At 35.3% G+C, this 27,431-nt stretch overlaps 1 protein-coding gene across 4 annotated transcripts; it reads right to left on the bottom strand.

Annotated features, from left to right (window-relative positions):
• Positions 1 to 219: 219 nt before the first annotated feature.
• On the bottom strand, positions 220 to 13,611 carry LOC113499970 (alpha-(1,3)-fucosyltransferase C-like). Of its 4 annotated transcripts, none has more exons than XM_026880600.1 (3): positions 13,034 to 13,611; positions 4,721 to 5,808; positions 220 to 4,497 (listed from the first exon to the last, which is right to left on the bottom strand). In XM_026880600.1, the coding sequence occupies exons 2-3, from the start codon at positions 5,713 to 5,715 to the stop codon at positions 4,227 to 4,229; spliced, it is 1,266 nt and encodes a 421-aa protein (XP_026736401.1). In that variant the 5' UTR covers positions 5,716 to 5,808; positions 13,034 to 13,611; the 3' UTR covers positions 220 to 4,226. The 4 variants fall into 4 exon arrangements, with proteins under 4 accessions (XP_026736401.1, XP_026736400.1, XP_026736398.1 ...); XM_026880599.1 differs by lacking the exon at positions 13,034 to 13,611 and adding an exon at positions 12,652 to 13,027; XM_026880597.1 differs by lacking the exon at positions 13,034 to 13,611 and adding an exon at positions 9,013 to 9,287.
• Between the last annotated feature and the right edge of the window lie 13,820 nt (positions 13,612 to 27,431).

Genomic DNA, 27,431 nt, shown 5'->3' on the forward strand with positions numbered 1-27,431 from the left:
AATGAAAAATTCAAACCACAGATTCGAACCTGTGACGCCCGGCTATACGCGACAGCTGCTTTATCAACTTAACTAATGAGGTCATTGACTGATAGTTTGTTTTTTTTTTCCATTGCATCGCAACACACCTTATGGCGGACATGAGCGTCATAAAGTATTAAAAGCTATTTAATAACCAATAAGTTTTAAAAATCTAAAATCCCACTTTTTTAAATGTCATTCCGTTCCAATTTTATCTAAATCGATTCGGCAGTTTTTTAGTTGCAAAATTCATTATCACCGGATTTGAAGCTACCCTGAAGATTTCATCTTGCTTGCTTATCCGGATAAGCAAGTGCCTCAAAAAATTGTTACAAAAATCCAACCGGAACGACAAACAATAAAAGTGAGTGAGTGAAAGAATAAAACTTAGATTTTAACATTTGTAACAAATATTAAATTTAATAGCCATTTTGAAACAATTAAATTGTTAACAAATAATTTTATCAAACAACAATCAACCCGGCTCATAGCTTCCTCCGACACACATTTGATAACTGCTTAATTCATATTTATTTCTGGGAGTAAAAATAACATATACTTTGGTTTGCATTCTTGAATAATAATTTACATTTGTTTTTGACTTAAGTACAGAGAACTATACAGATTAAAAAATACAATACAAAGTACCAAACTACATCTCATCAACAGACCATTCTTATACCTAAGTATTTATTGTTAAATAATACTAGTAATTATTATCTTACATGAACATTTCATTTTAAAATGCTACTCTTCGAAACTCCTTAAATTACGGAAGCCATTTCGTCTTAATAATTAATTGGAAGAATGGTTCAAAACTAATATGAAGAAATATCGTTAACCAATAGAATTATGGAAGGATTGGCTATTTTCTTAAAATCAATCTTGCTTTTATTCAAATAACTTGTTTTTATGAGCAAAATTTAACTCTTCCCTACTAGATTCGGAATCAAGCGTCCGACTAGTTTCAGAATCAAATATCCGACTAGTTTCGGAGTCAAATATCCGACTAGTTTCGGAGTCAAATATCCGATAAATTTCAAATCAAACGGAGACCGTCTAAGAACACATTTAAGTACATGTTATACAACAAAGAACAACAATATTTTTTATCTTAAATTGAATATCTTGATCAGCAATAAAAAATCTTGCTGAAGTATACCGAAGTTTTATTATACACAAACTCTTTTTTTTTTAATGTTTTTTCCCTAAAATCTGATATGATACATGGAGCTATAATTAATGATACTATTGTTCACAGTGTAAACACTTAATCCGCTATTGAGTCATTTTCTAAAACTATTTTTTGTATTTCTATAATGTCTAAAAGTAGCAGATATGTATCAATTGACGAACAAGACGTTAAATTGAAAGAGACTGAAATGGAAAAAATAATTTAAAATTATCCTTAATATTCGAACAGAGTTCATTAAGAATCGAAACTTGTTATTGAGCAATTTTAAACAAATGTCGTAATTTTAAAGACCCATTAAATGCCTAATGTCTACGTTTTATACTTTTTAAGATAACACGCAATTAAGAAAACCAAAGAGGTTTCTTTGGTAAAACGATTAAATTACGAAGAAATTTAATTTTATCCGACTTGTATCCAAGAATTTGAAATAACATGTTGTTTATTTCTATTTTTTAGATTTCATGGACTGTACTCATATTTTGATGTCTTACTATCTATATATGTACATATGCTAAATAAATACTACTTCAAACACAACACTATTTACAAAACAAAACGGTCTAACAATAATTCATTCAAAAATCCATTTTTCTTACAAATAGCGTTTCAATTAAACGCAAACAGATATCATGAGTTCACTTAATCATATTTAGGATTCCGTACATACAGGGTAAAAACGGAACCCTATTATTTTGGGTCCGTTGTCTGTCCGTTCGTCCGCCATCAGGCTGTATCTCATGAACCTTGATAGCTATGCAGTTGAAATTCACATTCACATATGCATATACACTGTAACAACCAATACTAATAAAAATTTTAGTCATCCGACCGATTTATCCCTAGCCTATTTGTACGGAACCCATAGCTTTTTTAACATTCAAATTTCGTTGCAAGGAATAAAACCAAATTATGATTTTTGCTCGAAGACCTAAAACTAACCTAACTACTAAACAAACTAACCCTAGCCTAAAACTGTTACAACTATTAAATATATCGTAAACATTCTGGAAAACACAAGATAAATTCAATCAGTAAAATGACCCACTTTATTTAAAAGCCAGTCTATATCTATGATTTTCCTTATAACTGTTACTAAAAATCACAATTTTAATACTGACTTACTTATGAAGACTAAAATTGGCCTGTGATTTATTCGATATGCGTTAGTTAAAGCATATTTATTAGATCAATTTCAAGCTTCAAAATTAAAGGCGAATTTGATTTGTACTTTCTATTGCTTTAAATGAAAGTTTAAAAATATCTTAAGTACCACGACGGACTACACCACCCCTGACTTTGTCTGCGGCGTTCAGATAGACAGTCGTTCAATGTCATTTTATTCTTAAGGAACAGCAAATAGTTACTACATAAAACTTATAACTAATATAACAATGACTGGCTGTAGTCATAATGCAACCCACAACCCTGTCCGCAAGTAAACATAGAAATTTAGAAAAGAAGAATGCTAATCGCTAGGATCATTAATTAACAGCAGTACAAATACTATAACAGATAACGAGAGTATTAAAATTTATTGCCATATTTATAAATATGACTTTAAGCATAATATATATCTATAAAAACACAATGCCAATATTAAAATTACTGTCATAAAGTCGTTTGCGTATCAAGTTAGTAGGCAACGGTGAAGGAGGCTTTTGAATTTTGCTACAATTAAAAATATCTATGTTTACAAAGGTGACGTTATGAGTGTTAACCATGCGGAGTTAAAGTAGACGTAAAACGAAAACTTAGGCCTGAGTTAGTTCGACAGGTGTTCAGTGCAAAAAGAGTGCATGCGCGTACATTTCGCCTTTAAATAACGGAACGAAGGTACGGCATAGCAGATCATATTATACAGAACAGTTGCTTCAAGTTATATTGACCTACTGATAAAAACGGCATACGGTAGGTATGCTTTATGACATCCATAATGCATAGCACGCAAAAATCTGTACGTATCATGCTTTACCATCTCAGCATATTTTATGTAGAATGGAGTCCATACTGAAACTGCATACTCCAGTTGTGAACGAACGAGGGCTTTGTATAAACATAAACCTGAATGTGTTTTTTTTGAAGTCAAGAGTGGACCGCATGACAAATCCGAAAAGTTAAAAAACTCTTCTGAATATTTTGTTAATGTGTATATCTAGGTATAATTTGGTGTTGAATATAACACCGAGGTCGGTACTGGTTTCAGTTGAGATAAAGATTCTTTGAAAAGCAAAAAAGATTACTAAAGGATTTGTAGACCTTTATATCGTCGGCGTATATTAGAAACTTTGTATGATGAAAACAGTGACAGATATTGTTTACAAAAATGTTAAATAATAATGGCCCAAGAATAGAGCCTTGTGGGACGCCTGATGTAACCTCGATGACCCTTGAACTGTATCCATTGATTACTACTCTTTGAGAGCAGGTCAAAATATAAGAAGAAAGTCTATTTTGTTATATTTAGCTCGTGATTTTAAGATTGCCACCAGAACGCCGCCACCACCCTTTATTCGCAGTGCATTCCAGTACACAACCTAACGCTGATCAATGAAGTCTTTATTACTGATTTCCGAAATCTGGTTTTGAATTTTGATGATGTCAATGTTCTCATGAGAATATTCGCAAACAAAGTCTGCAGTTTCGTACGTATACCCCACAAATTTCATAATAAACGGTATTTTTTTATCAATCACTGGTAATGGTAAGAAATGCATTAGTATAAAAGTTGCGCGCTAATAAAAATAGGATGTTAAGAGAATTGACGCTAAGGAAGATCAGTGAAAAATGCAGCATAGATATATATCAAAAACTTTTCCCGCGAAGCAGTAAAGCGAGATCATTTCAGTCAAGCAGAGTAATTCAGTTTTATAATAATAGCACGGTTTCGACAATACTAACGGCTACAACTTGAATTTTAGGAATAAATAAATATAATAAGTTCACATGATGTGTTAAGATGTTAAACGATATGTTCGGATGCATGTAATCAACAGCAGGTGTGATCAATCCATCAATCATCGCACCTCGCCTCGTAGTCTGAGTACCACCAATCCCTAAAGCTCTCGTAGATGGTGGTCTCCTGAACCTTTTTCTTGTTGTGCAAAGCTTCGCAGACTGAGCAGACATTTTCGACTTTAGATGGGTCGTGGTACGTGTAGTAAGGTTTCCACCTGAAGTATTGGCTGTACCTTTTTGGAGAATGCATCAGCCTGTCCATGATGGCAGCTAGTCTAGTCACGCTCTGCTTCCGCCCGTCGATATAGGATCCTGGTGGTAGAAACCTGTAAATGAAAAGTTAATTTCTTTACATTTCAATCCAGATTTATTTTTTTCTAGATCAGACGAACTTCAGATTTTTCTAAAACTACGTATAGTTTGACTCTAGGTTTGGATTATATGTAGCTCACTTGATCAAAAGTCACCATTCAATTCTATACTAACAATATATTTTACTGGCTACGATGAAAACACGAAGAAAAATAAATGATTTGCATTATAATATACCTTGAATAATCAGCTCCACCATAAAGTATGGGGACAACGTCATGCTGCAAGGCCGTCAGTAACTTTTCCGTCACGTAGTCTCGATCGAAAGAGTTCTCTAGCGCCAAATAAAAGAAGTAGTCCCTCTTCAACAAGAAGTCACAATCGGACTGTTTGTTTCTGGGACATTGCAGCGAACCACACAACCCATACACGTCGACTGTGTAGCCATAAGGAAGTAGAGCAGATTTCAATGCCCCCGCAAACCCTAGTCGACCGTTTCTCGTCTTACAATGAGACACGAACCAAGCTGCTGCTTTAGTTTTATTTTCAATCCTGTATGCAAACTCATCCCCTACTTCTGGCATGTCCTCCTTCCATTTCATATTCAACTTAGGCCCCACCACTTTACCCGCCCTATCCCTTATTAGTAAGTACGGGATTGGAACATCTGAATCTAGTCTATAGGTAGCCGTCCAATTGAAGAATCCGTCGAACTGCTCGTCACAAATTGGATAATTATCTGCCGATTCCATGTTAAAAAATATATACTTTTGATGTTGAGAACGTTCGGTTGGTAAATCGAAGGGATCGAGATTTCGTCCATTGAAACCTATGGCATCGAATTTAGTTATATCATTACCGAAAAAGTTTCTGTCCTCGGTAACATAGCAGTCGACTACTGAGCAATTGTTGTCAAGGAACGCTTTTTGTCCGTTGCCGAGGTAGTACATAGGTGCCATTTTTTGAGAATTCCATAATAATATGTATTTGAAGTCTTTAGGGAGCTTGTTCGTTTTCCGATATACATCCTTATACCTGCTGTCCCTCCCAACATTTTCTAGGGCTTCTTGAACAAGAGTCGCAGTTAAATCGGGTTGCTCTTGCCGAACAGCAAGCTGTACCCAAAACAGTGAAACGGCAAAGCTTGTGCAACTGACTAAGAAGAAGAACTTGACAGATCTCATTTGCCTCAAGAGAAGCATGAGGCACCTGGCCCGGGTACGCGACGGCATCTCTTTCGCCTCATATTCGGATTCCTTATAACATAGGCGGTCACTGAGTGCATTTGTGATATTTCCATAGACTAGTTTCAAGGTGTCGTATACCTGCAACGAAAAAATAAATTTGTGTAATTAAATTGTTATGTTTGAAATAGGACAAATTAAACTCGTTTGTTTTAGCTAATAACTTGTGCTTATATAATGCTTACTCAGACCTATTTAAATGCATGGTTATTTGATGCAAAAATGACTATAATCGTGAACGTTGTTAGTTTATCGACACAGGGAGTGATACTGATATGCTTCACAAAAGTTGATAACATAAATAGCCACAAGCCATGTGTTACGCCAGATGTTAGTAATTCAGAAGAGTTTAAAATTATATTTCTATTTTAACGAAACCTACGGAGCATCGTCGTCTCACGCGTTTAGAATATTTCATATCTGGAATGACGTAAGTATTTGCGTAGTACTATGCTATGATGCTTCTTAACGGATTCAGCTAAATATCTGGAGCAAGTGCCTCAAAACGCATAGGTAAGTAAATAAGAAAATAGTTCACTTCTAAAGATATTGAAAGTCGTTGAATCAAATAGAACTGATGATTACACTTAACTGTCAGAAGTTACAAAAGGAATGAGTCGTACGGATTATAGAAATGTCCCCTTCTGATAGTATGGGTAAAAAATATTGTGATAAAACAAATATAAAATGACATGTTAATGATGCTCTTAATGTCGGAAAAAATATAGGTACATATGTTAAAGGTTATATTTTTATTGTACAGCACAAGATAGGCATGAAATTAAAGGAATAGTGTATGAGTATACCTATTTACTTTTGTCCCACAAACATAAGTGGATCCAATTACAGTGAATAGGACTGACGAGTGACGTCACTCTTCTGTGAAATACACAATATTGCCCCAAGCAAACATACTACCGACTTCAATAAAAAAAAACAACTGACAAAAGCAACAAAAAAAAAACTAAAGACCGACGAAATCCTCCGACTTTTTGCAGGCGATTGGAAATAATTAAGCGACTTAAAAAAATGAGGATCGCAGTTATATTGTTTGTTATATGTATGATTATCTTGCTTTTGGTTGGAATCAATTTGGATGCGGTGTTTAGGAAAGTATTTGTTACATACAGGAAAATTCGTTTTAGTGCTTTACTCAGAAAACGAGGTTCTGTACTTGACCTGTTTATATGTATGTACGTTTGCCCACGATTATTTTCATCTCGATATTATCTTACTGCTGTTAGGAGACTTCAAAACGAACTCTTTTCAAAATCTTTTTAATTCCAGACAATGTAGTAATTTCATAATCCCCATAGTATTGTAAAAACGAACATGAATGTATTCTGAATGTATGGCTGTTTGTTAGTCTTTCACACAAAAACCACTGAACGAGGATTTAGACGAAACTTGGTGTATTTACAGATAGGTTTTTTCATAACCGGAGACGCAAAGGTTAGTTTTTATCCTGATTTTGTGTTCCCGTGGGAACATTTTCGATTTATAGCGGGCGGGCTCGCGGTACGCAGCTAGTGAGTTAACAAATGCAGTCTTTCCTGGACTGGCCTTTCGAAGAATTATCAATGTTCAATCGTTCTCTACAGGGTGTCAAAGAAATTAACGTCGCGCTAAAACAGTTGGTAGGCCAGGTTATAATAGCAATCACAAAATATAAAACAGGAAGCATGATATCGTATACCCACACATACTAAAAGTGAAGAAAAAAACTTATTTGTTGACCTAAAAGATCATTTCACATCAGTATTATCAAAAAAAAAAGATGCTTATAATGTGGAAAGTAATTGATCTATTTTGTTTCCTCATTTTTTATAACAACGTTCACGACCTGAACTGAACTTGAAAACTGAACTTTTTCGACTCGAAGTTTATTTCTGGGACGCCCTGTATAGTGCGAGCGACCTTTGCAAAACAATGCAACGCATATGTTGTTATTACAGTAGAGAACATACGATCAAAACATTTGTATTGCGTTTTCAATGACTAAAAGTGGGGAATTATATTGTGAAGCAAAATCCAACCATGACATGACTACGCAAAATGTTTTTGTTGTAACTAAAAAATCCGCAGGTCACTTCGGCGGTTAATTTTATTGCGAAAATATTCTTAGTATGTTTTATCTCAAACAAGTAAATTATATTAGCAGTTCGTGTACTACCTATTATAAATGTCCCTCAGCTGAGCACAGACTCCTGTCCACACAGAGAGGTACCTATAATGTCTATCGTACAAAAATAAATACTGCACGGATAGCCGAGTGGTTGAGGTCACCAAGCCAAACACACTGAGCGCAACGTGTCACGGGTTCGATTCCCGCGTACCACAAGAATTTGTTTGTTCCACGATACTTGTCCTGATTTTGGGTGTTCATGAGACTTGAATGTTAGTAAAACCCCACGAGACACATGGATTAAGTCCCTTGGGAGTCGTTAAAAACAATTCGTTTGTTAAAAGTTAATTATGTGTTAATTTTAAGGCAAAATGAAATACATTGTACAAATATACTGCAGGTCTAAGCGCTGTCTTATAAGTATTAATTTTTGGTCTCCAAACGACAACAAATAGACATACTCAGTAGCCCGTACCATCGGGAAAGAAGAACCTTCCCTCATAACATGACGTACTAAAGGCCTTAGTCACCTTCATCTTTGAGTAATAAGCATATGAACATTACCAAACCATTAATTACTAATTGCAATTGAAATTAACTAAATATGGATCCATAATTACAGTACTTTAATGGAGTTGTAAAATTATTATTACTCATTAAGGAACAGATTTCATTTTTTAATAAATGCGGACAACATCACATACATTGTTCTGAACCCAAAGTAAGTTGCCAAAGCATTTGTGTTATGGAATTCAGATACAACGAAGGTACCACGAACACCCAGACCCGAGACAATGTAGAAATGTGATATTTACATTGACCCGACCGGGGATCGAACCCGGGACCTCAGAGCTAGCGACACCTTGAAACCGGTGCGTACGCCACTCGACCACTGAGGTCGTCGTATCGTACCAACGGGTATCGTAAATCGTTTTAAATAAAACCAAACTATTCTAATGGGAGTCCCATTCTCTAGAACTTGAAACGAAGAGAACTTGTTAATTATCTGTGAAATCTATTACAAGACAAAATATACCGTATTATACATGTTATTATTTACCAACCATATTTCATAAATATTTTCATTTGTTTTTTTAAACAAAACGTCCATAACTATCTCGATTTGTTTTTTTAAACAGAATAGTAAACAAAACTGATACCGTTGTTGAAGACATTAATACTACAACAAACTTTACACAATTAGGCACTGACAATAGTTTATTCAGCCACACTGTCAAGTATCACAGACGAAACGCACAGGATTTTTAAATGTTTTTTTTTTAATGAGCGCATTCAACCAGTGTCGGTGCGTGTCGTGCGCCGACTAGTGCTGTGTTGACTGCCCAGAGTTTGACTAACTATTGCGATATCATGTTACGCGAAAATTTAATTGATGTTATTTTTTCATTATAATGTTTTGTATGCAGTTATCAAAATATTTGTACTCTTGCTGGCATGATTATAAATAATTTTGTTTCGTTTAAATAATAAATATCGTTTCTTTTCCGTACACTTTTTTTAAGTAATTATGTAGTCTTGCTTGGGAAATACAGAATAGTGACAACTTGGCTGTATTTCGGTTTCCCCACCCTTTAACATATTTGTTTTTAAATAGATAGATAAAATAAAATAATATAAGCTTCGGTATTACTTACAAAATATTGTTTCGAATAGTTCCTGTGTTTTCCTTTTTTTTATTCCGGTGGAAAAAACAATTTACTTTATTGACTGGTGTAAGCTGATTTTTTGTAATTATTGAGAAATTTCTGTAAACCAAAGAAACTACATTTTAAGTAGTTCCCTAGTTTTTATGATTTATTATTTTTCTGACACCTCTTTTTTTGTTCCCCGGGATGAAACGCTACTTTAAACCAGAGCATGGAGATATGTCCTTCTTCCACTGACTACCATTCTGCCTAAGTCAGAGTGAAGGGGTCTCTCGCGCATGCTCTACTGCTGGGCACAGGCCTCTTCACGTATAGGGAATGTCTGAGCATTGATCACCACGCTAGCTCACTGCGGTGATATCAATTTCCAACATTTGGAATGCGGGTTTCCTCATATCCTTTGCCAATAGTGTCTTGGAATAATTAAGAATGCACAGATAACTTTGTAAGTCGCATTGGTACTACACATCAAGGCCATTATTTTGTGTATGTGGCTAAGCTATAACCGCATAAGTCGATCATCGATCACAGGTTAAGCTATTCTTGACGCCGTTGGTCCGTAGATGGGTCACCATCTTTGTTATAATGAGTTAATCCGTGTTTCGGAAGGCACGTTAAATTGTAGGTCCCGGCTGTTATTCATACACCTTTGACAGTCGTTGCAGGTAGTCAGAAGCTTGAAAAGTCTGACAACCAGTCTAACCAAGGGGTATCGTGTTGCCCAGGTAACTGGGTTGAGGAGGTCAGATAGGCAGTCGCTCTTTGTAAAACACTGGTACTTAGCTGAAACCGGTTAGACTGGTAGCCGACCCTAACAGAGTTGGGAAAAGGCTAGGCCGATGATGATATTTTTCCCCTGATTCATAAATACACGTATTTTAAACAATCTTTAAAAAGTGACATTACTGTTAGCATTTATTGAAAAGAACTACAACAGAATATAAATGTATGGAAATGACAGGCTCATTAACGTCACGTAAAAAAATGTTGTCTTTTGAGTTTGAGTGATTTCTATCATTATTCCTTGATAATTCTGTTAAATGTATCTGTGAAATGTTATATTAGCAAAGATTTATTTAAAAGTATACTGTCATCTTGCGTCTGATTAGAAGAAATAGGTGAGTCACCTTGCTCGCTCGATATACCTAACATAAACCATAATACTCGTAATAATATTTCCTCGTTAGTCAAGCCTTTGCACTGCCAATACTAAAATCTAAACAGTTGATTAAAGAGAAAAACAACGTGTACTAATAACTATGAATTACAAAGAAAAACCTACCTTCGGATAATGTCTTAAGAGTTCATTTTGACAATGACATACGGATCAAAGTTTATGCCTGTATAACAACAATAGCAATTCCTTATTTCCACTTTGCCATGAATAAGAAAACACGATTTGGACACGGTTTATTCCACGTTCGTGATCGTTTTCATAATATTTGCATAAAAGTAACCGATACGCCCGTGAGTTTAATAGTAGTAATAAGAATAATACTAGTCTGGAACTGTTACTTAACTGATAATACTATACCGGTACAAAAAAAAAAAGAAAAATGTTGTAAGATCTTGAATAGGTATTACGATAACGTTTATCTTTTGTTTAGTTTTCAAAAAACATCTTATCATCATCAGTCTTATCGTGGAACTAGCTTTTGCTATGATTTTGTAATAACGTAAGGCAGATTCATAATTATTTATTTAATAATATTTACTCAATCGAATTGATGGGGATAGCCCCGCAAGTTTCGGAACAGCAGAAGTCCTGTATCATTAGCGGACCCTCAAGATGTTAGTTCTCCGGTTAGGCCCGAAACTAGGCGGAATATCCGAAAAAATGCGAGTATGTAAACCGCTTTTAAATAAGTAACACTATGCATTACATCTTTAAGGCCCGATTTTTCAATCGTCAGATAACTTTTATCTGAGGAATAAATCATGTAGATAAAGTATGTAATAAATTAGACAAATTTGTATTTGCACTTCGTAAACTAAGACTCACAGCTAGTAAAGCAGCAGTCCTAAACGCATATCATGGATACATCTCGTCAGTGCTGCGCTACGGCCTAGTTATATGGGGCAATTCAGTAGATGTGGACAGGGCATTTTAAGCACAAAAAAAATGTATCCGAGCTATATGTGGTGCTGATTATTTAGATCATTGTAAGCCATTATTTCAAAGGGTAAAGATACTTCCACTTCCATGTCTTTATGTTTTTGAAATTTGTTTATTTGTTAAGAAGCATTCACACCTCTTTCCTATAAATGAGCGTATTTCCAGAAGAGTCCGAGAAAGACGCCCAAACGAATTAGAGGTGCCAACTCAGAGACTTCAATTATATAGCCGTAACGCCCCTTGTATGGCAATAACAATTTTTAATAAGCTGCCAACACAGATCAGACAGCTGCCTATAAATAAATTTAGACGTGCAATATTTACTTGGCTTTTAAATATGTGCTTCTATTCTGTTAAAGAATTCATAGATTATAAGTTTGATAAAAAATAGTTATTGTTAATTATTTCTAAATATAACTTTCGGAATAAGTATGTTAATATAGAAATTCTAAAGTAGTGTTTATTGTAAAATTATAATATTTCTACACCTGATACGGTAGTATATGTGAAACTATAATATAAAATTGAAAGATCTGTAATAAATATGGCCATTTGACATATTTTCTATACAAAAGTTATCTGGCGATTGAAAAATCGGCCTTATGTAATTTAAGTTAAGTTTCAAATTTCTAACTGACAGATATTGATAAATTATCGCAAAACAGGTAAACTTTATAAAATTATTCCAAGACCACTTCACTTTGTTGTTAATTAAATAAAGAGATCATAGAAGAATACTACTAAAGCACCGGTAATTTAATATACTAATTAGTTTTGCTGTGTCAGCTCAGCACAGCTACACATCATCATTGATCAAATAAACTTCAAAACAATAACATAAACTAATATCAGTAACAGGTAAATAAAAAAAATATCACTTATAAATACATATCTAATAATTTGTCTATCATCCACAACACTAGAAGTAGGCATAAAAAAAGTAAGTAAATAATGTGTTCCAAAATCAAAATTCATAATCCGTGTCTTACAAGTACCGTAATACCTATAGTACACACCTGTTGTTACGTCGCAAGACGTCATTATAACCCGACCAGTTGCAGGAGGCCATGTTACATCACTTTCACTACCAATTCCTCTGCCATCTTACTTCGGACGCGTAGCACGCACATGCGCAGTGCGACCACAAGCCATTATGATAACCCGACGATCGAGCAGCACGGCCGTGTAAAATCAAAAGCTCGTGTATTGAACGCGTATTTGTTTGTCTGTTTATTATTTTAGTTATGGCACTGGTTTTGTTGTGTTTTCGCTCGCGGGTTCGAGTTTATTCCTTGGTGGGGCTGGGAGCGCGGGGGCCGGGCGGGTAGCGGGCTGAGCGCGCACTCCGCGACTGAGACAACAAGGTCATTGGAATATGGACGTTACGGGGTGACTCACCTACAAAAAGTATTCGGAACTCCGTTTTTGGGCGAGATTTTGATTTTACGATGGATATGGTAAACAGTCCGTCGCGTGTGGCTCAATGCACTCAACTGAGGAACAAGAATGCAAGTAGCAGTATTACTGTACTTCCTACTCCATAAATCTTCAGCTTTAAACACGTTATGCGGATAAAAACTGGCAATCTGTTTCTCAAACGCAGTTTAAGCAATTAATGACTTAATGTTATCACAGATTAGCTTTAAATTGTATTGGAAGAAATCGCGCAGGACTGACTGGCATGAGGGGTAACACAGCACCCTTATCTCGTAGCAATAAGGCTGATTTTCGTATGAATCATTTGACCTGCCATTGTATCATAATAAGTGACTCGCATCTTTTTGCTAGGCTATTCATCTCCGACATATTGTACACTCAATCACAAAAGTATTTAAATTCTTTATCTGAAAATTAAGTGATCTTACTTCTGGAGAAAATCGCAAAAGTAGCCAATTTTGATGAACATATTAAATGAGCGTAAAAATAAAAATGAATTTTAATAACTAAAAATATGTGTAAGTAACATCAATCTTGTCACACAACAATCTTGTTTCCAATAAGGCAACTTACCTATTTAGAGATTATAAACATGGGTTAAAATATAGATAGATTTTAGAAGCTTAACTATTGAATGGTATTTAAGAAATACCGGCCGAATCGGTTAAGAATAGAAATACTTTTCACGTCTTTCTGGAAAAACGTCGAATTCGAAACTATTCTCAAATATTTTGCCACTTTTGGATGACACTGTGCCTGGACTAGTCAAGGTCAGAGACGAATATTTAGTACCATCTGGTACCTTTGAACCGTAATTGAATGTATAGGTAAACCAGAGATCTTCCTCTAAGTAATAGACGAATGCCGAAACTTAAATAAAATCATATTACCAGCGAAGCTTACTCATCCACACTATATTTAACCAACATCTTAACGAGTATTATAAATAACGTGATCTCACCACGAGCCGCATTTCAGGAATAACTGTCCTATTAGTAAATATTATAAACTAACGAACTACGAACACGACATGAATGAAGACGTATACGTAACGCAACGTACATAAAGTAACGTAAAGTATTTATTACTAGCTTTTCGCAAGCGGCTTCGCCCGCGTCGAGGTCGGTTATATCGCGTTTCCAAGAGAACTCTTCAAAAGTCCGGGATAAAAACAATCCTATGTTCTTGCTCAAGGTCAACTCTATCTCTGTACCAAATTTCATTAAAATCAGTTCCGTGGTTTAGGCGTGAAAGCGTAACAGATAGACAGACAGATTTACTTTCGGATTTATAATATTAATAGGGATTAATAGGGATACGGAGATCCGTTCTTTGTTTTCACAGATAGCCGAGCGATTGAGGCGCATTCGATTCGGCGTAGGATGAGCGTTTCTGTAATCCACGAATGCTTGTCCTGAGTGTCTTTATGCATGTGACTTAAATGTTTGTGAAATCGTGCGGGAGTCGTTTAAAAAAAAAATATAAGTCGTTATGCTAACTCCCGATTAATTTGAGTTCTGTTTTGTTCTGAATCTGAGTAAGCGTGATCAGCATTCAATAGTACTAGAGGTAGAGGTAGTATTAGAGGACAAAACCACAATAAGAGAAGATCTAGAAAGTCAACCTATCCTTCGTTCTGATTTTTGTGCATGAATATAATAAAAGTAACGTTTACCTTGAGTTCCTTTCACCAGCCCAAGGTTCATCCCATCATCAACCAGCTTGGTATAGGCCTAGCTAGGTGAAAACTGGCTGAACTTGGTCATTTTTCAAAGGCATTCTTTGCAACTTCTTTGCTCTTATTACCAAAACCTGCATGAAAGGATTTGGTAATAAGCTGAATCAGGAAAACCGATATCTAGGAATCTACTATCACCCCTTATATGTTACCCCAGATGTGTAAGTGAGGCCTCTCTTGGCCACTTAGTGTGTTGTCAAAACTGGAATGAATGTGTTGTGTGCCTTTTGGACCCGTTTTTATGAGAATGAACACAGATACATGTTACCTTTGAAGCCTTGAGAGCCTTCTTCAACCAGAGAAAACCGGCTGATGTCCCAATCAGAATACATGCAAATTCACTGGTTTCAGATACTACCAAAGCTGATCGATCAGACAGATATTTTAGCGAGGAAATTATAAACAAGCCGATTGACAAGTCTTAACCACTGACAAGAATTTTATTTTTATAAAATTCTGGACTTAATGGCCGTTTTTTACGTAATAATTCTCATTGGCTAGAGAATTCGTGAACTTTTTAGAGAAATCTTCTTTAGTATAATACTTTTGACTGCGTGACTACGAAAACCTCATGGACATGGTCCCTTTACTGACTTTATCCATTTATTATACCTTCCCGAAACCGCAAAATTTATTCCTTAGTAAAACTACCAGCTATTGAGTTAAAACATTTAGAAAATTAAAAGACAATTATTCAGATTAAAATAAGGGATCCACAACTGCAACCAATTTGAGAAGAGGTACATGAACTAAAAACATATTTAAAAAAGGTTCTCAATAAAATTCATGGGTATTTTGTTTTTATGTTTGCTACATTAGATCTTCGGACTGAATGAACCAATTTTATGGATTCTTTGAAGTGAAATAGCTGCCATTCAGTTCTCCAGTTTGGCTCAGTGATTTTTTATCTGATATCGGTTGTTGTTAGTTTTTTCGTTAAAACTATATTACATTTTATCCTAAACTAGCCGTTGCCCGCGAATTCGTCCCCGTGGGTAGAAGATATAAGTTATGATTTAGGTATACCTGCCCGGTTTTTTTTTCTCATTTTCCATTGTATCTTAGCTCCTTTTAGTCGCAGCGTGATGGTTTATAGTCTAAAGCCTTCCTCTATTAATGCTCTATTCAACCCAAAAAGAATTTTTCAATGTGGACCAGTAGTTTCTGAGATTAGCGCGTTCAAACAAACAAACAAACTCTTCAGCTTTATATATTAGTATAGATGTCTCCCCAACTAAGGAATTTTAAGGACACCCAGTGAATCTGGACAAGCATTTCATCAGACAAACGCTTGTCCAACGTGGGGAAAGAACCCGCGACACGTCGCATACAGACGGTTTAGTGAACTGAACTCAACCACTCGGCTAGACATAGTCTTGATAGTCTTAAAATAAATAATTTTACACGTACAATAGCATATGGACGGAGAAAAATAATACTGTTCGTGTTATCACAAAGTCAACAAAACCATTTAAGATTAAGTCGCTTCACGGTCATTAACTTGTGTTTAATTAAGGATAAACAGTTTCCAACCTAATTAAATTTTCAACTTACGTCACTAATTTCATTATTAACCATTTTCATGAATAATACTTTGTAGAAGCAATATAACCGAGATCTGTTTCAATAAAATAAGATATTTTACCAAAAAATATAAACACAGATGTTGAATAATTCAATTTATCACATCAAAGGTAGGTAAGGAAGATTCAAAGCATTTAGAATGTATGGTAGTAGGGGCTAGTAACATCACTTGATGTAAAAAGCATACTGGTAAGTGACGTCACAGGAGATTTTAAACCACTTTATCCCCTTAATTTTTTGTTTACGATAAAGAAGTAATATGTGTCAAATATTTCCTTGGAAATCATCTGACGGACTACACAGTTATTTTTTTGTGAAATATGCCTACTACTACTAACGTTGAGTTCTTATTCTGGATCCTGATACCAACCCTATTATGTATACAGTGTAGTACTAAGCATAATCGACAGCCAATGACTCTGATCACTCGATCTTGGTTAACGTCGATGTCATTTCAAGGCGCAATCGATTACCGAATCAAAATACAAGATAAAAGAAGAACTCCAGATATTAAAAACTTCCAGTCCCCACAACTTTCAAATGGCTTGATTGAATAATGAATATCAAACATGTCTTAGAACACTGGCACACACTTCACCTTTAATACGCTTGAAATCGCTCAATTGCTGTGGAAACCACGATGCCATAGACAGGCTGGCAGGCAGACTTATAAATACTCATATTTTTACGATGGGGGTTAAAAAAAGAGAACCAAACCATGAAATTAAATTAAACCATTTATTTTGTGAGCAGTAGATATATAATATAGCAACCCTGAGAAGAAATTTCGAATAAAACTCAGGGGTTGCTGTCTCTGTTAAAGACTAGACAATTGTTTCGGGATTAAACCTACTCCTCTAGCTGTGGGTCGTGACTAAATTAGGTCAGGTTGACTAACAAAGGTAAACGATCTTCAGCCAGTGGTTTGAAAAGTTTAAAAAGTCCGTTCCCAGAAATCAGCGCTCAACCTTTTATCCTTTATATATGACATCAAATATGCCACAAACTTGTTTAATACTAAAAACACTTACCAAATACAAAACGCTCATGATCTTGAAACAACGGTTCCACAATAACAACGTTCCACTCCAACATATCAAGGCAGTAACTCATTACGTAGACAACCCCACCGTGTAGAAATGCGATGGTATCTGACCACCAATCACGGCGATTGGACCACAAAATGGTATTCATTCAATATTCATAGATTTTTCTTTATTGCTATATGATAATGGTAGTTGGAATTGTTTTTCATAGTTTCGTGTCTGGGTACAAGGTCAGTCGTTGAAGGTACACTATACATGTTATTTTGTAGACATAACGATCTTGTATGCGTATAGCGTGCTTGTAATTTTGGGGTTGTTTAGATACCAAACAGTACAGCATATTTGTAATTGTTATTTACAAAAGACAGTCAAACTAGAACATTGTATTAACAGTAGTGTTGTCTGATGTCGTTAAATATTAACCTACAGGGTACTAAATACTAATTAAAGTAGGACGCTTTCATTGCAAGAAAAAAATATGTAAACCCCAGAGAGAAAAATCTTTCGCCACCAAAACTTAGTCTCCACTGATTTTCATCAAGTACATATATGTCAAATAAAATTCCTCCATAATTCACCTACATACAAAAACAAACTAAATTAATATCGCTCAAGCCCAAAAGAACAGAACGAGACCGATTCTCTCTCATAAAACTGTTATCTGTTATCTCCAGGGATATTTTTGGAGGGAAAAGACATCTGCCCTGTAGTGGGATACCATCAGTTCCAATGAAACAGTGTCTACAAATAAAATCTAAACACCCAAGTTTTTAATTGTCACCCCTATCAAATTTTATCAAAATCGGTCAAGCCGTTTACATAGTTGTAAATTGAATTGTCATCGGGTTGGAGCTATCCTGAAAATTTTATCCTGCAACTCAATCTGAGGCGCTTCCCGATAAGCTAGCACTATCGGGAAGCTCCTCAAATTGAGTTGCAAAAATCCAACCGGAACGACAAACATACAAACAAGAAAGTGAGGGTATAAAAAACGTGGAAAAAAATTAATTAAACTAAACATAGACAAGTTTTATTTCTGCTATTGTGAACAATGATGGTATCGCTCATGCATAGAAGTGATGATCGTAAATCACGCGACCTCCAATCATAAATGTAATTTCAGTAGATCTAATGTTAATTTAAACCAGTTTTTTTTATACACCTTGATTTTTTAGTCGTCTTACATAAGCAGTCCAGTTCATGTATCCAATGACTAGAACACGTTCATGATAAAAAAATAGGTATTTATGAGATTTGAATAAATTTAAAATGCAATTTTTATTCAATATTATGATACAATTCGTAGTTTTTTAGAAACAGCTCTGTTGCGAGCGCATCCGAGCCTTGTAACAATGGTGAGGGGCGCGGGCGGCGGCGTTTTTATCATTTTTAAGAGTATATTTCAGATTTCTCTTGTTTAATTTTTCTTTGTACTTATTATCTTTGTTGATGTTAAAAAAATAATAATCGCGCCTAGGGGTATTTTACGTCAGATACATGAACGGGGCTCCTTTTGTAAGACGACTAAAAAATTACCGTGTATAGAAGAAGTTGTCATTTTTTCTTCAAAAAAAATAACTATTCCGCACTTAGGAATTAAATCCTTGCGTAACTCAGACCAAGCATTCATGGATCACACAAACGCTACTCCTACGCGGGGATCGAAAGCGGCACGTAGCGTCAAGTTTTGGGTTTGGCGTGGTGACATCAAATACTGCTATTTAGCCAGATAAGATAATACAAGCAAATATTATAAATACGTATTTTCTCTTTTTGTTCAACTTAAAATCTATATCTATATATACTAATATATAAAGCTGAAGAGTTTGTTTGTTTGTTTGAACGCGCTAATCTCAGGAACTACTGGTTCAAATTGAAAAATTATTTTTGTGTAGAATAGCCCATTCATCGAGGAAGGTTTTAGCCTAAATACCACCACGTTGCGACTAATAGGAGCGAAGATAAAGTCATAACTGATATATTCTAACCACGCAGACGAAGTCGCGGGCAACAGCTAGTCTTAGATAAAGCAATTAGCGAATTAAGGAGGACGATTCTTTGTGTCATGACGTGACTTTATAAAGCAACACAACATATCATCGTTAAATTTTATCAAAATCGGTCCAGCTGTTTATATAGTTGTAAATTGCATTGTCATCGGGTTTGAAGCTACCCTGAAAATTTCAGCCTGCTAGTCTATCGAGAAGTGCCTCAAAATTGAGTTACAAAAATCCAACCGGAACGACAAACAAACAAAGATATAAAGTAACAAAAAAAACAAACGGAGTGAGCTAAATAAAACCGTTTAACAAGGAAGTGAGTGTATAAAAACGTGCGAAAAATAGTCGTTAGCATGAAGCTAAGTAAATAACAAGAACTAAGACATGCAAAAGTAGCACTTACCCTACATTTTTTTTTCTTTATACCTTCTTTCTAATTTACATCGAATTAAAAAGAAGATATATTATATTACTAAGTCCACAATGCCAATAAAACAGTAAACATACACTTTAACCTAACTACAATCTGCATTGACCGTATAATTACGTAAATAGCTTTAACTTAGGTCTAGCCTTGAATTGTGAACCAATGTCTTCTACAGGGTGACATTAAAATCTTTTTTTTGCCTTTCTTTTTCTTGTCAATACCTACCGCCCTTGGACACCAACTTCACCAGCAAAAAAACCTTTCGTTTTACTATTTTAAGTTTGGATGCTGAGGAAAGAAAATAAAAACGTACGCATACCTACTTCTTCTCTTGAAGATTAATTTATTTCCTATATTAGACACTAGCTGTTGCCCGCGACTTCGTCCCCGTGGGTAGAAGATATAAGTTATGATTTAGGTATACCTGCCCGGTCTTGTTCACATTTTCCATTGTATCTTCGCTCCTATTAGTCGCAGCGCGATGGTTTATAGAATAAAGCCTTCATCGATGAATGGTCTATTCAACACAACATACAAAATATTTTTTCAATTTAGACCAGTAGTTCTTGAGATTAGCGCGTTCAAACAAACAAACTCTTCAGCTTTATATATTAGTATATAGAGTAAGATATGCAAGAGATAAAATTTAGGGTGTATAATCAACTTTCTTTGGTAAACCTAATTTAATTTGGGATAAACATGTACTTATTTGACTAAAAATGTATTTTTGTTGTAGCCTTAACCTTTGACATCTTTTGTTTTTTCTAAAGCTTTAGATTGTGTTTCATGAAATAAAGCGTAATGAATAGTCTGTCCGTTTAATGAACAACCTTTTGACTAAAAATAAATCACAATCATGATGCTGAAGTAACAAATAAAAAATGATGATTTAAAAAAAAAGAGAATAAAAAATAAGTTTTTTTATTGCTTCCTATAAGTGGTCACCTAATAAAAATGTAAGGTACAAGAAACAGCCTGTATACGAACAGTTCACATGAAACAGTTGATTTGGTCACGCGATTTACAAGCATAAAGAGAAAGCCTGTAATGGTGGTTCTACTAGTTCTACTGACTACCATTTTCCGATTTCTCACGTGTGTTACAAAACTTTCGTGCAATTCTCGAACGTTTTTCATATTTGCGACTTTTCCACCGGCTTCAGGTAGGGGGGAGGAGGTTGTATTTTCCCACGGTCTTATACACTCACTTTCTTGTTTGTTTGTTTATCGTTCCGGTTAGATTTTTGTAACTCAATTTTGAGGCACTTGACGATTTTTTAGCAGGCTGTAATTTTCAGGGTAGGTCAAACCCGATGACAATGCAATTTGCAACTATAAAAACGGCTTAACCGATTTTGATAACATTTAAATGGATCATTCAAAAATGAAGGTATTTCGATTTTTGAAATCTAGTAATTATTTTTTTGATCTTTTTGGCTCAGAACTTCGGACTGGATAAACCTATTTGTTTGTTTTCTTTTGTGGAAGAGATGTAATATAGTCCTTAAAAAGTTGTTCACTTTTGCTTCATCGTTTTATTTGAAGTCGGATGTACGTAGGTATGTGTTCCAATATTTTTCTAACGACATATTCTAGCGACTGGGGTTTTTTTGTTTTTCACCTTAATCACTAAACCCAGAATGATAAGGCGCGGCCATAGACCGGGATAAATGGAAAGAGGGAGGAGAGGCAATTCTCCTATAGTGGGTCGATTCACTTATGTAGTTGTAGCTTAGCCACGAGCTCCTTATTACCTAAGTATATATAAATATTGCAAATGGTTTGTCTCTTAAAGACTAAATGTTTGTCTTTAACTATCGTTAAATCGTTTATGAGACGCTTAATAGTAATGTGGTTTAACTTGTTTTTCCAAAAGGTTGTTATGTTTAATGCTATGAATGTGGTTTGTGCTTTATCGGTAGATGTTCATATGGAGTTCTGACGATTCTAGATTTGCGAGTAGCAGACAAGTTTGTAATTAGAAAACTTTAAGATACTAGCATTCTTTTTAGGATTCCGCAATCAAAGGGTAAAAACGGATACCTTTAACCAAGCCGCTGTTTGTCTGCCCGTTTGTTAAGATTCAGTATCTGTAAACTGAGGTAAACTTTAGGACCGTAAGTCGGACTCGCATTTTACCCATTTTTAATTATATCTGTATTGATTATAAACGAAAGAAAAGGCTGTGTAAGCTGTTATACCTCAACATCTTATTAAAGCATTTTATTTTGTTATGGGTACTTACCCCTGAAAATCTTATGGGGGCACCACTTGTACGCCAAGTACCTACACCACGAGTGGTCACCACGCTACCCACTGCGCGCGACCCGTCGCAGGTTCGATGCCCGCTTGACAAATATTTCTGTATTCACAAAAATGGTGACCGTAACTTTATGTTTATGACACCCTCCGCGACACAAAGATTAAGTTACGTAGTGCAGCAGTCAGTTTTCTAACTAGTATTTTCTTAATCAGATCGTAATGTTAACTTTATGTAATGGTAAACACTTAAACTAATTGTCAATCAATACGTAATCAGTTTACATTCCACTAACGATTGTTATCTGTTAATGAATTACGATTTTTTTTAAAAGGTTTCCTTGATGAGTTGTGGACAGCTGTTAATATGATAACAGACCTTCACCTGCGACCTTAATATTATTCACAGGGCGAACCACCGCTCTATAACACGGAATAAGAATCTATATTAAAGGCTTCGAAATAAATTTTCATTATTCGTAAGTTACGCATTCTTCCATAAACTTATGTATCTCTCTAATAATTCCCGTGTCACGATTTTGGACGAAATTTTTTATTTTTACATAATGTGGCATTAAAAAAGTCATACAACTAGAAATAATTTATTAGGCAAAACGTTTGCTGGGTCAGCTAGTATACAATACAAAAACGACTGTATTTTGTTTTAATATTATTTTAGGGGGTGTAACTAATGAATAAAACGGAAGATGACTTATTACAAATTATTCGGAAATGTCCGTACGTCTGTGAGCAGGTAGTATATCACGAAACTTTAATGGAGACAGTTGAATATCCACATATTGTGTATTTTTTGTCACCGCACAACGAATAATCAAATTTAACTTACTTCAAAGTTTGGTACGTTCAACATTTGATAAGCGATCATTTGTTTCTTTTTATCTCTCTACATAACCCTCAGTTTCGCAAATCTTGGACTTGATCGATTCATAGTGTCCTTTACCCTTCCCTTTCTTGAATTAAAATTATAGTTATCAACAAAATTCTTTTTACTAAAAATGCAGAGGTACCTACGCGTAGACAAAAGCCACAACGAAAACTTATCTATATCTATACTCCTATACTAATATATAAAGCTGAAGAGTTTGTTTGTTGGTTTGTTTGTTTGAACGCGCTAATCTCAGGAACTACTAGTTTAAATTGAATTCTTTTAGTATTACATAGACTATTGATCGAGGAAGGTTTTAGGCTATAATAACATCACGCTGCAACTAATACGAGCGAGGATACAATGGAAAATATGGCAAAAACAGGGCAGGTATAAATCATAACTTATATCTTCTAACCACGCTGACGGAGTCGCGGGCAACAGCCAGTCGATCATAATCCAAGAGATTACAAACTATAACTACAACGCCATAATCTTCATAAAAGTGGTCAGAAATGCTGACTCTACGTACGGGCAACACAATAAATCTTTATAGGGATAATCCTCAATCGGGCTGACTTGGAACTCCGTGCGAGTATTCGATATGATGTCCACTGCGGTTCTTTGACTACTTATAGTAAGCCTACCTTTGTGACTATATTTCACTATGTTTGAGGAGTTCCAACCTCTATTTTCCTCTTTAAAAATCTCGTAAAATCGATTTTGAAGAATCGAAGAGCTGTGGAAGAGTTGTTTAGTGATTGGAATACCTTTTTTTGCTTTTTCTAAATGGTTTTTGTTTGTATTGTTAAAGGAAGACAGCGCTGGTCACCAGTGTGTAGCGCCGTTTTTTCTCTTGCAGCAAGATTATTTAAAAAGCGGTGAAGTGTTGTGTGTCTGCGTAAACAATTTTTTTAGACTAGTTTGTATTTTTTTTAATATTCCACAACTTTCACACAACGCCATCTAATCTCAAATTAAGCAGAGCTTGTATTATGAGTACCAGACAACTGATAAACATACTTATATATTTCTAAATACACACATACATAATATAGATAAATTACACCCAGACACAGAACAAATGATCGTGCTCATCACATAAACATTTGTCCTGGGTGAGAATCGAACCCACGACCTCCGGTATAGCAGTCAGGGTCACTGACCACTAGACCAACAGGCCGTCATTTTATGTTGGCGACCTAGCTTTGCGAGTTCAATCACAATGTATTAGGTATTTTATCATAGGCCATAAAAACATTATAAAATTAAGATGCGTGGGGCTGTTTAAAAGATTTTGACATTTTCCGACATAAAACTACTGAAGAAGAGAACTCTGTAAATAATTCTTTTTTTTTTTTTTTGCTGCAACTAATGGCCTAACCTTACCCTGTTAAACGATTATTATTATTTGTTTAGCTTTCTTAGCGCTATTTATATTGTTTGAAGAAAAGTCATTAGAATAAAATATTTTAAGACACCTATAAAAACTCTTAATAGGTAATATTCATTTTAATGTAATGACATATTCGCTACCCTGTATCCATAAACAGAGAAGCAATATCATATCGTCATAATAACAAAATACCATAGAGAAGATAAATAACTTTTTCAGGATTTCCAAAATGCCGTCGATATATGCATTTCGTTAGTTCCGGTGTAGTGACAGGCCACGCCGGAAGTGGACACGCAGCGGCGGCCACATCCGCCGGCCATAACTGTCGCCATTCGTCACATCCGCCTCCCGATATTAACTCTGCCTATTGATTGACGTTAACCTTTTATATTCGTCATTGCAAATCTTTTATACTGGTTATATATTTCCATAACTTCAGACTAATTTAATTTCCGATTCTGAGCGTTCTTAATAAAAAAGATACGCCAATAGTAAAGCTAGCTATCTGCAAACAGAAGTACCTACACTTATAATTTTCTATTAAAATACCTAAAAAGAAAAAATACACAAAGCGGTATGGTTTGTAAAAGACAATTTTCGTGAGCCCATTGTGATTCACAATCGTATTTAAATTTTCTACTTTCCGCCCCTGTCCTGCCGTACACAAAGGAGGCATTATTTTTTATTATTATTTCTTTTATTTTATTGTCCGTCACAATGGCGTGTACACAGACAGATGCTGGGAAATTCGACTGAACTTCCGTAGCATAAGGATGTGACATGCAAGATCTTTTATCGATTTAATAATAGCATTAATTTCGATAATCTTGTTACGAATTGTCATAGAAGCAAGACAGTGGATTACAAGGCGTAGAGTGGCGTCTCTCTTTAGCAACTATAATAGCTTTGTCATGAGTGTCATTGAGTGAAAGCGCAAGACACGGTATGCAAAGCGCCTTTGATTTGTCAAAATGTTTATTATAAACTCAACACTGAACATTTTCTTTTGTTTTCCTATAACCTTTTGCTTTATTTAGAATTATCGATAAATATAATCTCGTTTTATCGACACGCCGCCATCCCTATGAAAAATATAAGTAATAACAGCGGTCTGGTGTCGATGGTTGTTTTATAAAATGTTGTTTAAAACAATGTTAGGCCCACGTGTTGCGGCTTTCAACTGTTTATGTTAAACCAGTAGCCGTTTGAAGTGGTTTCTAGCTGTCTGTATATTCATAACACTTTGTGATGTCGATTCACTCTCAATAGCAAAAGTAAAACGCAGTTTTAGTATCTATTCTCATGTACGACGGGTTCTGTTACAATTGCTGTAAAAATATATTTCAAAATACACAAAAGTACTATTAAAGTCGTCATGGCCGCCATGTTTTTTTTTTTCTTGAAAAAAAAACGACTCTTAATTAATTATTTCTCAATTATATTATTCCGTTCAGCGGTTCACGAGATAGGAGGTAATACAACATAATAACATGCACGCGCGCAGGTAGGTACCCCAAAAACGAGCCTCCTACGTCTGTCCGAGCGTTGTAGCTGTCCTCAAAGACTTGAATGATTATGAAAACCCCTCACACACACACACACAAGGATAAAAAAACATCCGAAATAACGTTAAAAACCGGTTACGTACGAAAAACAGTTTTATTCGTTAAAATAACAAATCTCTCGAAATAGCACCTTGGGCAACAAACTGTTACAGGCAGTATATTCACAACTTCGTACATTTTCGCAACATGTCGCAGACACCACGCCATCCCCTTTTATTGCAAGACTTTTCAATAATTTATAACATAACATACGACAGGCTAGACCCTACATATCGAAAATGTTCGCCGTGTCTTTTACGACGAAGTGTGTTCAAATACGTTATGAATTTTGACTCTAACTGAAGCTACATAGCTTACGGGATTTCGACCCGTATTGTACAATTAGTAGACATTTTATTTAATAAAAAACTATACATTTACCCTAAATAGTTGTACTTATCTATACTAATATATAAAGCTGAAAAGTTTGTTTGTTTGTTTGAACTACTGGTTCAAATTATATTGACCATTGATCGAGGAAGGTTTTAGGCTATATACCATCACGCTGCGACTAATAGGAGCGAAGATACGATGGAAAATGTGGAAAAAACAGGACGGCTATAAATCATAACTTATATCTTCTAACCACGCGGACGAAGTCGCAGACAACAGCTAGTGTACCTATAAAAACAGCAATGTGTGGGGTATCGTGCGCGTTCAGTATTGATAATCCAGGCACCGAGTAATTAGGTATTATGACAGATTCATTTTACTGATTAAATGAACAACTAATGTATAACATGTAGCAGTATATAGACTATATTTAAAATGTAATTTGGTCCTAAAAGCATTATTATGCTTAAACGCCTGCATAAAAAGTTATAGCAATAAATCTCTCACATACTTATTATATCTCTATAAGTCTATATCAGGATACAACTCTACAAAACGAGTAGCCAGCTACTAGGCTGGCTATATTCGTTTCTGTACTAACAGACTTCGGCAAATTCCCACTTTTCCGACCATTCTAACGTTCCCGAGGCTTCTAGTGACGCTTAAGCCGAAACCACACAAATACAGACCTATTTCAGATCGCCCGCATAAAGGCTGAGAGCAAAGCTTTGATAAATTGTCACTACAAATGGGTCTGTGTGTAACTCGTGAGCAGTGTGAGTTGAACACTACTGTTATATAATATCATACAAATTATTATCGTAAGGAGGAGCTCGTGGCTAAGCTATAACTGCATAAGCGCATCGATCACAGGTTAGGCGACGCTTGTCGCGCTTGTTACAAAGATGAGAGACCAGCTTTAAAAAAAAAATGTGGGTCCCGGCTGTTATTCATTCATACATCTTTGACAGTCGTTACAGGCAGTCAGAAGCAAGAAAGTCTGACAACCAGACCAACTATAATAAGTAGTATCGTGTTGCCTAGGTAACTGGGTTGAGTTCAGATAGGCAGTCGCCCCGATTTTTCT

Source organism: Trichoplusia ni, chromosome 13 (assembly GCF_003590095.1).
Source record: "Trichoplusia ni isolate ovarian cell line Hi5 chromosome 13, tn1, whole genome shotgun sequence".
NCBI lineage: Eukaryota > Metazoa > Arthropoda > Insecta > Lepidoptera > Noctuidae > Trichoplusia > Trichoplusia ni.